The sequence below is a fragment of the Equus asinus genome, chromosome X (genome assembly GCF_041296235.1).
Source record: "Equus asinus isolate D_3611 breed Donkey chromosome X, EquAss-T2T_v2, whole genome shotgun sequence".
NCBI lineage: Eukaryota > Metazoa > Chordata > Mammalia > Perissodactyla > Equidae > Equus > Equus asinus.
The window spans coordinates 53,725,963-53,741,919 of record NC_091820.1 but is presented as its reverse complement, the minus strand read 5'-3'; the positions used below and the strand labels follow the sequence as shown (position 1 = coordinate 53,741,919).

The window sequence follows — 15,957 nt, the reverse complement described above, 5'->3', positions numbered from 1 at the left end:
TCTTTTATTCTTCTTTCTTAATTAACTTGGCTAGAGGCTTATCAATTTTCTCGATCTTTTCAAAAAAACATCTTTTGGTTTTGTTGATTTTCTCTATTGATTTCCTCTTTTCAGTTTCATGGATTTTTGCCCTAATTTTTATTATTTCTTTACTTCTGCTCCCTTTGCGTTTAATTTGTTCTTCTTTCTGTAGTTTCATAAGGTGGAAGTTTAGATTATTGGCTTTAGCTCTTCCTTCTTTTCTAATATATGCATTCAGTGCTGTATATTTTCCTCCAAGCATTGCTTTTGCTATACCTCACAAATTTGTACGTTATATTTTTATTTTCCCTTAGTTTGAGATGTTTTATATTTCCCTTAGGATTTCCTTTTTGACTCATATGTTATTTGGAAGTGTGTTATTTAATCTCCAAATATTTTGGGATTTTTCAGATATCTTACTGTTATTGCTTTCTAGTCTAATTTCATTGTGGCCTGAGAGCAGATTTTGTATGATTTCTATTGTTTTAAGTTTATTAAGGTGTGTTCTATGGCCCAAAATGTGGTTTATCTTAGTGAATGTTCCATATGAACTTGAGAAGAATGTGTATCTTGCTGCTGTCAGATGAAGTAGTCTATAAATGTCAATTAGATCCAGTTGATTAATGGTCCTGTTCAGTTCAATTATATCCTTACTGATATTCTGCCTGTTGGATCCTTCAATTACTGATAGATGGGTGTTGAAGTCTCCAGCAGTAATTGTGGATTCATCTCCTTGCAGTTCTGTCAATTTTTGCCTCACGTTTTTGATGCTTTGTTGTTGGATGCATACCTGTGAAGGATTGTTATATCTTCTTGAAGAATTAATCCCTTTATGTAATGGAACTCATTATCTCTGATAATTTTCCTTGATCTGAAGTCTACTTTGTTTGAAATGAATAGAGCTCCTCTAGCTTTTTAAAAAATTAATGTTAGCATAGTATATCTTTCTCTATTCCTTTATTTTTAATCTGTATGTGTCTTTATATTTAAAGTGGATTTCTTGTAGACAATATATAATTGAGTCTTGTTTTTTAATACACTCTGACAGTCTATGTCTTTTAATTGGTGTATTTATACCATTGGCATTTAATGTGATTATTAATATAGTTGGATTAATATATACCATATTTGTTAACTGTTTTGTATTCATTTCCTTGTTCTTTGTTTCTCTTTTCCTCTTCTACTATTTTTCTGCCTTCTCTGGGTTTAACTGAGCATTTTGTATGATTCCTATTTTTTCTCTTCTGTTAGTATATCAATTATACTTTTTTTAAAACTTTTTTTAGCAGTTACCCTTGCATTTGCAGCGTACGTTTACAACTTATCCAAGTCCTCTTTTAAATAACACTATACCATTACACAGGTAGTGCCAGTACCTTATAATAGAGTACCTTATAACATTGTTGTCATTCATTTCACTGATCCATAAGCTATAACCACTGAATACATTGTTGCTATTATTTTGAGCTCTTATTCTTAGATCAATTAAGAATAAGTCCTCTAGTATTCTTCCTTTTTTTATGTAGATCTGAGTTATTGACCTGCAGCTTTCTCTATGAAGAACTTCTTTTAACATCTCTTGCAAGGCAAGTCTCCTGGTGACAAATTTCCTCAATGTTTGTTTATCTGAGAAAGTCTTTATTTCTCCTTCACTTTTGAAAGATAATTTTTGCTGGTCTTCTTTTATTTTAACACAAATATTTCACTCCACTCTCTTCTTGCATGCATGGTTTCTGAAGAGAAGTGTGATGTAATTCTTGTCCTTTCTCCTCCTATAGTAAGATGTTTTTTTCTTCTGGCCTCTACCAAGGTTTTTTGTTGTTGTTGTTGTCTTTTATTTTGTTTACTTTGAATGTGATATGCCTAGGTGTAGATTTTTTTGATATGTATCCTGCTTCATGTTTTCTGAGCTTCCTGGATCTGTGGTTTGGTGTTTGTCTTTAGTTTTGGGAAATAGTCATTATTGCTTCAGACATTTCTGCTCTTCCTTTTTCTCTTTCTTTTACTTCTGATATTCCCATTACATTTATGTTACGTGTTTTGTTATTGTCCCACAGTTATTGGATATCCTGTTCTGCTTTTCATTTTTTTTCTCTTTACATTTCAGTTTTGGAAGTTTCTATTGACATATCTTCAAGCTCACTGATTATTTTCTCAGCTGTGACCAGTCCATTGATGAACCCATCAAAGGAATCCTTCATTTCCGTGATGGTGTTTTTGATTCCTAGAATTTCCTTTTGGTTCTTTCTTAAGGCTTCTATCTCTCTGCTTACATTATCCATCTTCTCCTTTATGTTGTCCACTTTATCCATTACAATCCTTAGTGTATTAATCATAGTTGTTTTAAATTCTAAGTCTGATTATTCCAACATCTCTGCCATATCTGAGTCTGGTTGTGATGCTTTCTATGTCTCTTCAAACTGTGTTTTTTGTCTTTTAGTATGTCTTGTAAATTTTTGTTGCATGCCAGGCGTGATGTAATAGGTAAAAGGAACTGCAGTAAATAGGCCTTTAGTGTGAAGTTTTGTTTATCTGGCTAGAGGTTAGCCTGAGTTTACTGTTTGCTGTAACCACGAGTGACAGAGGCTAAACTTACCTCTGGTGTCTTTGTTTTTATTTCCCCTGTAGTCTTTGGTTTTCCCTAGAGACTTCTTAAGTATTGTCTGAGAAGCACAGTTCTTTTAGTCATATTCTCTGTTATTATCCAGGTGGCCTTGATGTGGTGGTTAGGTGGGAGTGAAGGAGTAACATTCTACAGTCCTTTAATTATGTCTCAGTCTTTTAGTGAGCCTGTACCACTGGCCTGTGACCATCACAAGTGCTTCTCAGTTTTGTGTGGTTTCCCCCTAAGAAGAGACAGAAGGTCAAGCCAGGTCCGGAGTTGGGTATTTCCCTTTTCCTAGATCAGTTAGGCTCTGGTAAACCCCAAGTATATTAGGGTCTGGTAAAATAGTTTCTCCTGAGGGCCTTGTTAGGAAGAATGAAATGCTCTGTGCATATTTTTACAAAGGCTACTTTTCCTCTCCCCCTCTCAAAAGCATGGAAACATGAGGGAGTTTTTCTCGGATCTTCACCGTGAGAACCTGATAAGGTGCTTGGAAATAAAACTCACAAAAGTGTGAGGATCCCCCTAAGACTGGACCCCCTTAGTATTTTTAACTCTCAAACTGGTCCACACTGAGCCTCTAGCAATTTGTCAATTACGGATTAAGTTTTCCTAGCCCTATACTGGTTCACAAGGAGTTTTCTGCTCCTGGGCTTCTGCTCTAGGAAGTTTTGATTCTCTGAATCTTTCTGTCCCTCTCTTCAGTTTTGCAGACAATAGTTCGCCCTACATCCTCAGTTTTTTGATGGATCTAAGAGGAGTTGATTGTCAGTTTGTTCCACTTTTTTCTTGGTATGTGGGTGGAAGAGATGACTTTCAAGCTCCTTACATGCTTGACTGGAATGCAAGGGAACTTTTGAGACATCAAAGACATGTTTGTTGTAAAGTTTTCATCTCTTAAAAACTGGTTAGAGAAAACTGGACAGCCACATGCAAAAGATTGAAAATTGACCATTCTTTTCCACCACACACCAAAATAAACTCAAAATGGATCAAAGACCTAAAGATTAGGCCTGAAACAATAAGTCTTCTAGAAGAGAATATAGGCAGTACACTCTTTGACATCAGTTTCAAAAGAATCTTTTCGGACACTATAACTCCTCAGTTGAGGGAAACAATAGAAAGAATAAACAAATGGGACTTCATCAGACTAAAGAGCTTCTTCAAGGCAAGGGAAAACAGGATTGAAACAAAAAAACAGCTCACTAATTGGGAAAAAATATTTACAAGCCACTTATCCAACAAAAGGTTAATCTCCATAATATACAAAGAACTCACACGGCTTAACAACAAAAAAGCAAACAACCCGATCAAAAAATGGGCAGAGGACATGAACAGACATTTCTCAAAAGAAGATATAAATATGGCCAATACACACATGAAAAGATGTCCATCATGGCTAATCATCAGGGAAATGCAAATCAAAACTACACTAAGATATCACCTTACACCCGTTAGATTGGCAAAAACATCCAAAACCAAGAGCGACAAATGTTGGAGAGGTTGTGGAGAAAAAGGAACCCTCGTACACTGTTGGTGGGAATGCAAACTGGTACAGCCACTATGGAAAACAGTATGGAGATTTCTCAAAAAGTTAAAAATAGAAATACCCTATGACCCAGCCATCCCATTACTGGGTATCTATCCTAAGAACCTGAAATCAGAAATCCCAAGAGTCCCTTGCACCCCTGCGTTCATCGCAGCATTATTTACAATAGCCAAGACGTGGAACCAACCTACATGCCCAGAAACTGATGATTGGATAAAGAAGATATGGTATATATACACAATGGAATACTACTCAGCCATAAAAAAAAGACAAAATTGGCCCATTTGCAGCAACGTGGATGGACCTCGAGGGTATTATGTTAAGCGAAATAAGCCAGTCAGAGAAAGACGAACTCTATATGACTCCACTCATAGGTGGAAGTTAATATATTGACAAGGAGATCTGACTGGTGGTTACCAGGGAAAAGGGGGGGTGGGGGGAGGGCACAAAGAGGGAAGTGGTGTACCCACAACATGACTAACAATAATGTACAACTGAAATCTCACAAGATTGTAATCTATCATAACATTAATAAAAAAATAATAAAAATAATAAAAAAAATAAAGACTTAGCTGGACTGGACATTAAGAAAAAAAAAGTATATATATTGTGTTCTGATTTTTGAAAACAATAACAAATCATATCCTACACATTTATGTAAGTATCTTTATATATTATTGTATGAGCATGGAAAGTATATAGAAAGAGACAATAGAGATTTTCAGCGTATATCACCTGAATAGGTAGGATAGGATCTGGGAGACTAGAAGCCCACTACACAAAGGTTAAAAACAAATTAACTAACTTTACTGGGAGCATGTAAACACAGTTTTATATGTAATGTGATAAATTTGCATTAAGTAAAATCATACATGTAAATGTTACAAAATCTATTCAACAACAACAACAAAAAAACTGGTCAGAGTAACTATCTTTCCCTTAATGCACTTTATTTTTCTTTTAAAGGGATAAAAAGTAAGATCTTTTCGGAAATTTACTTTTTTCTTATTTTCTTTTCTCAAATAGATCCTAAATGCCCAGGAGATGTTGATTTTCATGATAGTGACTGGGACATTAAGACAATCACCAGCTCCTTGAAATTCTACCTCAGGTATGCCTGATATGATTTAAGACTTTACTTTTCATAGGTGATGAAATCTGTCTGGATGGAGATTGAAGTTATTGTGGTCCCATTTTGAGGAAATTGGATAGGATTGCTAAAGAACAAAAAAAAAAAAAGAATGAAAAGGATTTATGTCAGGGAAGAATGTGCATTAGGAGACTTTTTTTAAAAAAAAACTGGGAATTTAATCAAGGGAAGCATCAGAATAATAGAATTATTGTTGAAAAATGGCTTTTTTTGGGAAAAAAGATTATTTAAAAAATCATACCCTTAAAATAATTGAAGTTTTGCCATTGTGCACAGATAGAGTGATGTCACAATGGGCTCACTAGTAAAATCAGGAATTGTGACAATTCAATGTTGTTAACATGTTTTGGTGGATAATAACCATTTTAAAATATTAAATTGCACTTGTGCAAATATAATGTGTGTGTTTGTGTGATATGTCTCATACCTTAATCAATATAATGGAAATAAAAACCAAGAAAATACAGCTATAAAAATGCTGGAACTGAATGAAGTGACAGCAATAGGAAAAAAAAATTAACTTACCAGTAAAATTTGAGGATGCACAATGATGATGACTATATCATTCAGTTTATTGGCATAAATTTATATTATGTAAAAATATTTCTGACATACATACTTTTTAGACTCATTCATTTCTTACCATTCTTTATATCCCATAGTATGCGCCATACTTTATGTGCTAAAATGTCTTCTTTTCAATCATTGTACTCTTTAGAAATTAATATAGATACTTAAGCTCTGGGAAATATTAATCCAAAATAGACTGGGTCCCAGATATTCCTGTAAAATGACCTGCTGCTATAGCATCATCTTAGAACTTTATATAAACATCAATGTTCTTTCCAAGAGTATTTCTCCTGCATCTGCCAAAGAAGAACGGTCTGTTGTTAGAGGGTTTATTCTGTGCTAGATGGTGTTCTAGTTGCTTACATTGACAATATCATTGTTTTTTTCTCACAATAGCCCTGTAAGTTAGGTGGTGCTATACTCATTTTACAGATGAGGAACTTGAAGTGCACCCCCTCCACCGTTAGGTAATATCCATGGTCACAGCTCATATTATTTAAATCTAAGTATCTCGAACTTGTAAAGCCACTGATATTGGAGCATCTCTTCCCCTCTTCCCCACCCCCAGGGACTGTGGCCTTCTTGGAGTTGCTTGGGTGATGTAGTAAACACAGAGAGCAATCTGCTATGCATACTTTCAGAAGACTCGTGATGATGAGACTAGAGTAAATGATTCTATGTCTCAGCCTCCTTCAAGAGAATCAGTTTTTTTCAGAGATTTATATAGGTTAAGTTACTCCCTATATTACATCTTTCCCAGCTCATCGTGTATATGCAGTGTGGCCCTTTTGAAAGATGGGAAGATCGAGCCTGAAAGTGTGAGTGGACAGAACCCCCAATAAAAGATATTTGTCCTTAAGACTCTTATCCATGAGCCTTTAATATGTACTAGCCAGTTAACACACTTTAGATTTCTCAAAGATATCAATATTTTCAGAGTGGGCCTCCTCCTTCTGTGTTCTATGTACGTAACTCATCCCTTATCTCCAACATTTCCAGAAAAGTACTCTAAAAATCATCCCTTCTCTCCTGTATCCTTAACCTTTCTCATTCAACTGACTCTTTCCTTTTAGCATATGAATATACTCCAGCAATGCACATCTCCTTGACCTTGTGTTTCTTTCATTTATTTATTCCATCATTCACTAAGTCATTCAATAAACATTTCCTGAGTGTCTACTCTATGCCAAGCATGGTGCTAGGCAGTAGGAATACATGTGTGCGTAGATATGATCTCTGACCTTAAAAAGGTTATAGTCCAGTGAGGGGGACAGACAAAATACAAATAATCATACAAATATAACAAACTGTAATAAGTGCTCTGAAGGAAAAGTACAAGGTGCTATGAAGGCATATAACAGGAAGATCTGATTTATTCTGGTTGTTTGTTTGAACTGGGGTTTGAATTATAACTTGGAGTCACCTGGGGGAGAGGCAATTCCAGATAGAGAGAACTGCATATGCAAAGGCCTTGAAGGAAGAGGAAGGAAGACTCCTTCAAGAAACTACATGTACCAGTATAGGTAGAGTATTGAGTGTACAGAAGGAGGGAGAGATATGTAGGGGCCAGATCATGCAAGGCCTTATAGGACATTTTAAGAATTGGAGTCTGGATTTACCTTATAAGGAAAGGGAATATATTGAAAGGTTTTAAGCAGGTTACATGATATTTGCATTTTGAAAAAACTAGAGAGAGATCAAATTAGAGGAGGCAAAATAGGTAGAGGTGAAAATCAGTTAGCAGGCTATAACTATAATCCAGGAAAGAGATGATGTTTCTGCTTGACTAGGGAGTAGCAGTGGAGATCAGTAGAAATAAGCATATTCAAGAGATTTAGGGAGTAAAATTAGATATGAGAATGAGGAAGAGAAAGATAAAAGAATGACTTCCATGTTTCTGGCCCATACAACTAAATGATGGTCATGCATTTACTGATTTGGGAAACACAAGAAAAAGACTAGATTTGAGGGAGATGACAAATTAGGTTTTGGGTATGTCAAATTTGGGTGTCTTTGAAAAGATTAGGGCATGATTTTAAGCAGGCAATTGGATATATAGGAAATATATAGAAATGAAACTCAGAGAAGAGTTCTGGGCTGGAGATAAAAATTGAGAATCATTGACAATGTAGACAATAATTGGAGGCAGGAGCTTAGATGAGATTACCTAAGAATAGAGATACTTCACCCCTTCCCGACTTCAGTATATGAAGTAATATACACTCCCTGTCTCTATTTCTTAACCTCCCAGTTTACTCTTTAACCCACTGCAGTCTGACTCCCACCCCTTCTGCTCCACTGGAGCTGCTCTTGCCAAGGTCACCAGTGACTTCCTCAATGCTATACACAATGCCATATACAATGGACGATTGTCAGTCTTTACCTTACTTGACCTCTTTGTAGCATTTGAAAATGTTAACAAGCCCTCCTTTGAAACTTTCTGATCTTTTGGGTTCTGCTGTATCACTTGCTTTTGGATTTCCTCTCACCTCTTTGATCATTTTTAGCACTCTCCTTTATGGACTTTCTACCTGGTACTTGCTATTGCTCTCCTCTCCTTTTACTACACAGGAGGAATGGAAGATTCAAATATCTACAGGGGCCAGGACATGAAAATGAGTGAAATAGACTACTTTCATATGAAACACAGTGCATATTGAATCTTTATTTGCATAGCAATCCCTTTGCTTCTTTATAAACAGCAATATTCTTTACTTCCACAAATAACCATATGTGCTCAATGTAGCCAGATCTTTCAGTTTTTCAATAGAAGTGGAAAATACAGATTTTTGTGTGAAATATCTCAATTTCTCGTGTTCTGATGACTGATTAAATTCCATTTCTTTTTTATACACTATTCTGGACAAATAAGAAATGTTGGAAGGCCTCATGTAGCTCTGGGCTGCTGGTTTGCCGTCTTTCCTTGAGCAGTGGTATCTGTACTCATGATTTTAACTACCCTCATAGGTTCATGATTTCCACATTTACTTCTCAGATCTATAAGGGCACTCCACCCATCTTTCTAATAGACATTTCCCTTTGGCTATCCCAGCAGCCCCTCTGACTTGGCATCTCCACTTCCTTCTGAATCAAGTTCTATTCTATCTATTCACCCAAACCAGATTACTCTCTCCCTCACCAACATACCCAATCATTGAAGGAGTTCTGTTTTTATTGTCTTTCAAAGAACTCTCCTCGCCTTTTTTTTTTCTATCCCTAATGCCACTATTTTTGTTTAGGCCTTTGATATCTCTCACCTGGATTACTACAGTAATAACAGTGGCAAGCAGTATAGCATAATGATTAATAGCGTGGACTCGCAACGCACTGCCTAGTTCTACCACTTCCTAGCTGTGTGGTCTTTGATGAATTATTTAATTTCTCTCAACCTCAGTTTCCTCTAAAAGGAAGATAATAACAATATCTACTTGACAAGGTTGTCATGAAGATTAAATGAGTAAATGTATGTAAATGACTTAGAACAGTGAAGAGTTTGCTGCTATTATGAGTAGATTACTTCCTTCCTCTGAGCCACCCATCAGCTGCCTTTATTTTATCATCACACTTGTCCTTTGCATTGCAAATTTTGTATATGGCACTCTCCTCGACTAGACTCTTAGCTCCTTGGAGGTTTGGGTTATGTCCTTTTCATCTCTGGATCCGCAGTACTTGGCATAATGCCAGGCATGAGTAGGTGCTCAGCCAGTATTTTTGGAATAAATAAATAAATCTATTTGAGCCTCAGTTTCTTCCTCCATTAAACAGAGATTTTAATAACTGCTCCACCTCACAGGATTATTGGAAGGGTCAAATGGGAGCACAGATCTGAAAGCACTTCAGAAACTAAGAAACTATCAGACTGTAAGGACTTCGTAATAGCATTCAGAGTGGGTCCACTTTGGAATTTTAAAGGACTGGTTTGTGCCTCTTATCACTTTGGGGAACTAATTGAAGACCTTGCATGAGGTCTCAGCCCATACCTTTGCAGGTCTTCTGTTTAATTATTAGCAACTAGATTCCTCTGACAAAATTTTAGGTGGAGATAAATGTATGTAGTCGCACTAAGCTGTGGGGCTCAGAAACTTCAGTCTTGCTGCACACAGAACTGAGAATCTAAGGCCTTGCAATTCCCTTCCCAAAGGAACTTACAGTCTTCGTTAATTTCAGGAATCTTTCTGAACCTGTCATGACTTACAGACTTCACAAAGAGCTGGTCTCTGCTGCCAGTAAGTATTTATGCTACTAGTTAATTCTGTTGTCCTGGCTTCTTAATAATGTTTACAGCAATAAGCCTAGAAAACTGCTTATGGGAAAGTAATTGAGGGAAGAACCAAAAACACATATGCAGATTCTATTCACTGCCAAATAAGAGTATTATTGCTAACTGTCTAACTCAAATGTTATGTTATTTTTCCTAAATCAATGTTAGTTGAGTGGGTTGGAGAAAACTGGATAATTTGAAAGATATGACAAGTATGATGACTATTGATTGACTATGCTTCTTCCATCAGAACAAGAGCATTGGCTCACATTACCAGGGAACAGGAAAATGGTTCCACTACAGTCGCTGTTTCAGCTTTTTTTTTTTAGCACTTTCCCTTTTCAAATGCTTTGCAATTATGTTGTGAATCATTACTCCTAATCTGTTAGTGCTAGCATCACATTTTCTAGATGATAAAACTAAAGCTGATGGTGGAGGGGTACATGGGAAATAAGGCATATAGAATCACCCCAAAAGTTGACAGCTTAAGAAGCATTAAAAGTTTTGGCTGAGGCCACTGCATGATCCTTCCCTACCTCAATGTGATCCTTCTCCTGTATCATGCCCTGTGTGGTATGTGAGAAAAAGATTCAAGAGACTTGTCCTCATAATGAACCTTTATTGGGGCAAGGGATCTTTGATCTTTACTGTGAGCTTTCACAGTGATTTTCACAGGAACCCAGAGGCGGAAGCATACCTACCAGTATCACAAGGAAGGTGGGTGGGCAAGGGTTTCCAGCTGGAATTTTACATATGGAACTTTAGGAGAAACCTGCTATACCAAGAATTCTGACTTCCTCTGAGACAGTCTTACCTTCTCATCTTTCCCTTCTCTTCTCTCTTCTGTTTTCTTCATCTTTCTATTGTTTTCATCTTTCTTTTTTGCCTTTTGGTCTCTCTGTCTTTCTCTCTCTTTGTCTCAGTGTCTTTGTTTCTTGGCCTCTCTTTACCTGTTTATCTCCCTCTCTCTTTTTATGTCTCTTACTCTATCTGTGTCTCTGACTGTCTATTTCTGTGTGTGTGTGTGTGTGTGTATGTTTGTGTGTATGAGAGTTTGCTTGATCCAATTGCCCAGAAGGCAAACTATCTCTCTCTCTGTTCTCTCTCAGAGTCTGACAACCTGGATTACCGGCTGGGAGCTATTCACTCCCTGGTATATAAACTACCAGAAAAGAACCGAGAGATGCTGGAACTTCTTATAAGACACTTGGTCAAGTAAGTAATTGCTGGGTTTTCAGAAAAACTTCCTATTAGAGGACTGGCCTACAAGTTAGCACTGCAGAGAAACTGCCTGTCAGCTCATTAAGTCTCAACCCCTAAGTGCTTCATCCTGGGCAGTGGGAGTGCTGTATGAGGAAAATAATTTTTCCTTGACCCTTGTGTAAATCCTCCCAGAGTCACCATACATCTCAGTTGAGGGGTAACACCATGCAGAGTGGGCTGAACACAGGCTTTACTGTCACATAAACCTGGTTTTAAATACCAGCAATACCACTTATTTAGTTGTATAACCTTAGGAAAACCTCTGTTAGCCTCTATTTGGTCGTGTGTAAGATGAGAATAGTATTGCCTTTACACAGGATTGTTATATGGATTTGAATGAACATAGGTAAAGTGCATGGCACATAGAAGGGTCTCAAGAAATGTGAGTTATTGTTAAAATTATAGTCAACTTCTTCCTTGGGTGTGGAAAGCAGGAACAGACAGCAGCATTCTAGGGAGTAGGCCTGCTGATGGGCTCCAAGATGGGTGAGTGTAAGGGGCATGTGTGTCGCACTGTGGTGGTTCCTGGCCAGAGAGTTCAATGTTGTGAATAAAGATGAATTTCCTTGACTCATAAAAGGCCAGCTCTGCTTCTTAGGAAGTAGCATGGTGCAGCAGAAACCACTTTGTCCTTGAGTCAGCAAACCCGGCTTCTAGTTTCAGTTCTTTTACTACTAGCTTTCTTGATGACCATGGGAAGGTCACTCTCAAGCCCACTCCTGGTATGCTAAAAAGTAAAGAAATGAAACAACAAGCTTAGAAAAATTGTGATGCATTTTAAGTGTTTGTATTTAACAAAATACAGCTATCAGCACACTCACAAAAATGCAGTGATGATATATTTTAACCTCATTTGGAGAGGATGCCAAACACTAAAATTGAGGCCCTTGGTGAAGGTGAGGCTCCAGGCTAAGTGACCCTCTTCATCTCCCCCTGCGATAAATCCTGATCACTCCACATCTCTGGACCTCAGGTTCCCCTATGATATAATGAGATATCTCCAAGATCTGATCCAGCTCTGATATTCTAAGATTTGAAAAATCTTTCTACACTTGTATAGCAAGTGAGTATTATAGACATTAATGTAGATAAATAGGCAGAATTAACAAGAGGATGGTTTTTATATTTATTGCCAATGTTTTCAATTTGGGCTTATAGAGAACATTAAGAGGCATTTTTCTTTCCAAAAAGTTGTTTGTGATAATCTCAGGAGAAGTAAAAAAATTACCAGATAAGCCACTTGCATCTTAATTTGAAGTTGTCCTGGGGGAAGAGACTGGGTTCAAGTTCCAACTGTATTACTAATTTGCTGTGTGACCTAAAGTAAGTCCTTCCCATTTTCTGGGCCTCAGTTTATTCATCTATAATATGAGGGGACTGGACTGACTAATCTCAAAGGGTTCTTCCAGCTCGGACTTTCTAAGAGTCTCAGTATGTGAAAGGAGCCAAGGACTCAGTTGAAAATTTTCCTGCTAGCAGTTAGTGAGAGACACCTGCTTCCATCCACCCAAAGGTTGGCCAACCTTCAAGAATCTTCATCCTCAATATACCTAGAACAAAAAGAGTGAGAGACTTGAATACACACGACACAGAAATAGAAAGATGAATATCCTTAAATATATGAAAAACTGCTCAAGTTCACTCATAGTATATACACACACACCATGGCATACTCCTCAGCCATAAAAAAGATGAAATCTTACCATTTGCGAGAACATGGATGGACCTTGAGAGTATTTTGCTAAGCATAATCAGTCAGATGGAGAAAGACAAATACCATATGATTTTGCTCATGTGGAAAATAAACAAACAAATGCATAGATATGAACAGATTGGTGGTTACCTGAGGTGAGGGGAGGGTGAAATGAGTAAAGGGGCATATGTGTTTTGTGATGGATGGCAACTAGACTTTTGGTGGGGAACATGATGCAGTCTATTACAAAGTCAAAATATAATGATGTAAACTGATATTTATACAATGTTATAAAGCAATGTTACCTTAATAAAAAATGAAAAACATAAAGTAAAAATAAAAGGGGCTGGCTCAGTGGCATAGTGCATACTCCACTTCAAAGGCTTGGAGTTTGCTGGTTCAAATCCCAGGGGTGGACCTACACAATGCTCATCAAGCCATGCTGTGGTGGCGTCCCACATACAAAATAGAGGAAGATTGGCACAGATGTTAGCTCAGGGCCAATCTTCCTCACCAAACAAGAAAATAAAATAAAAAATAAAAACAAAACAACAACAAGAAAAACTTCTATTCACTGAGTCAGTCTTGAAGTGATTCTACCCAAACAAACAATGAACACACATAATACCCAAATCTTTGTTTCTAAATAGCATTCCCTTCTCAAAAGTACCCAGGCTTCTTATAGAAATGGCTGATCCCAGGTATGATGCAATGACAATACAAGGTGAGCCTTGATAAAATGTTCCTTTGTAAGCAAAGAAGAGCTCAAGCACTAATAGGTTCATGTTACAAGGACACAGGAACATGCTTGAAAAGGCTGACACTGATTACATCTGTGGGCAACCCATCAAAAACTATAATTACTGTATTTGATTAAAACACTTTGAATAGACAAAAATTCATGGGGGAGTAGGTATAGTAAGGAAATCTCTTTATTACAGAAGAATCCCATCTAATAAATGTGGTAGGGATGATAGAATTAGAAAAACCACTAGTTTTCAACCTCAGTGCCCTGCTTCACACATGGATCAAAACCATTGGGTAAAAGATTGTTCAGCAACAAGATATTCATACAGTTTCAATGTTTTACCTGCAGATAACTTACTAATTACAAATGGAAAATGTATCTTTACAATGAAACTATCTGGGAAACACCACCTTAATTAATTGATCAAAGTTGGCATCAGTTAATGGTACAAACTGACCTTCTGTGCCTCCTGATGGGATATAGTAAAAATTACACAACATAAACTGAAATATTTTTGCCAAAAATGTTTAACCGAAATCAAATTAAGGCTATCCAGTTTTCAGGAAATACAGAGTATAGAAAAATACAGGATGTTTAACATTCTATAAGACAGCTGTCTTGGACTTTTCAAAAAAGTCAATGTTCCAGGAAAAAGAGGTGGGGTACTGTTTTATATTCAGAGACTAAAGAAACATAAACAAATGAAGTGCTTAAACTTTGATTGGCCTGGGTTTTGAAAACCCAACTATAAAGTAATTTTTTGCATGATATTTGAGAAAATTTGAATATGGACTAGATATTGGATGATATGGAACTATTGTAGATTTTCTTAGGTGTGAAAATGTTGTTGTGGATTTGTAAGACAGCGTGCTTGTTCTTTGGAGATGAATGCTGAGTTATTTAGGGTTGAAGCAATTTTAAAAGGTTCAGAAAAAATATAGAGAGAAAGCAAATGTAGTAAAATGTTAAGTCTTCAGTCTAGATATAGACAGTATGAGTGTTCATAGTACCATTCTTTCAACTTTTTTGTGTGTTTGAAAACCTTTATAACCAAAAGTTGTAGGGGAAATGAAAATAAAAAATAGGCTTGGGGGTCTGGCCCAGTGACATAGTGGTTAAGTTCGTGTGCTTCACTTCAGCAGCCCAGGGTTCACAGGTTTGGATCCTGGGTGCAGACATACACACTGCTCATCAAGCCATGCTGTGGTGGCATCCCACATACAAAATAGAGGAAGATTGGCACAGGTGTTAGCTCAGGGACAATCTTCCTCAAGCAAAAAGAGGAAGATTGGCAACAGATGTTAGCTCAGGGCCAATCCTCCTCATCAAAAGAAAAGGTTTGGTTCCAATAGGGAAATTTACACAGGAGAAGAAAATCAATTTGCTTTGAGAATTCACATAATTATCCTACCTGCCAACCACTGCTTTCGTAATCTATATGATAATTATATCTATGCGTTTGTAATGTGTCTCCACTGCCAGCCCATTTTTTAGGCTAATAACAGGCAGACACAAACTGACCTCAGCCAGTTTGGGGTTCCCAATTATCCAGTTCTTTTTGGTTGGTACCTATAGCTTCTGTTAATCAGAAGTCCAAGAATGCTACAGGTCACCTCCCCCACAATCTCACAACTGGTGGAATATTACAATGGAAGCAAGCCTCAGGCCTCCTTCTGCCACTCACACAGGTATTTATCAACAAGCAGACACAGAAACAGTTGTACAACTTGTTCCTAAACTCAATGAAGTCTCAGCTCTCTTTTCTTTTAGATGTTCTGACTGCATCTTGCATGAAAGGTCCACTCAAGGCAGATGAGATAATATTATAGCAACACAATTGGAGTAGGTAATAAAATCCTATGATACAATGCCCAAATGCAAGACCCCTTTGCAATCGTCAACCTAGGCTACCATTCTAAAGAGCTATTAGGCTTACTGGAGTCTTCTCATTTTTGCAATAACACTTCTGTTATTTCTGAAGCAATGCCATGCAATGTAGATATTAGAAAATACAGAAAAGAAAAAAAAATGTAAAAGCTTTCTATTCCCAGCATCAAAAGTCACTGCTATTAATATATTAGTGCATTTTCTTCCAGA

The 15,957-nt window shown here is 37.0% G+C and overlaps 1 protein-coding gene across 3 annotated transcripts in view; it reads left to right on the top strand.

Moving 5' to 3' along the window:
- OPHN1 (oligophrenin 1) overlaps positions 1-15,957 on the top strand; it is a 496,179-nt gene that overhangs the window by 402,817 nt on the left and 77,405 nt on the right. For all 3 annotated transcript variants that reach the window (XM_070502226.1, XM_070502227.1, XM_070502225.1), the window contains 3 exons: positions 5,202-5,286; positions 10,063-10,121; positions 11,266-11,371. In XM_070502226.1, the coding sequence (XP_070358327.1) occupies positions 5,202-5,286; positions 10,063-10,121; positions 11,266-11,371 (250 nt within the window). The remainder of the gene's footprint in view (positions 1-5,201; positions 5,287-10,062; positions 10,122-11,265; positions 11,372-15,957) is intronic.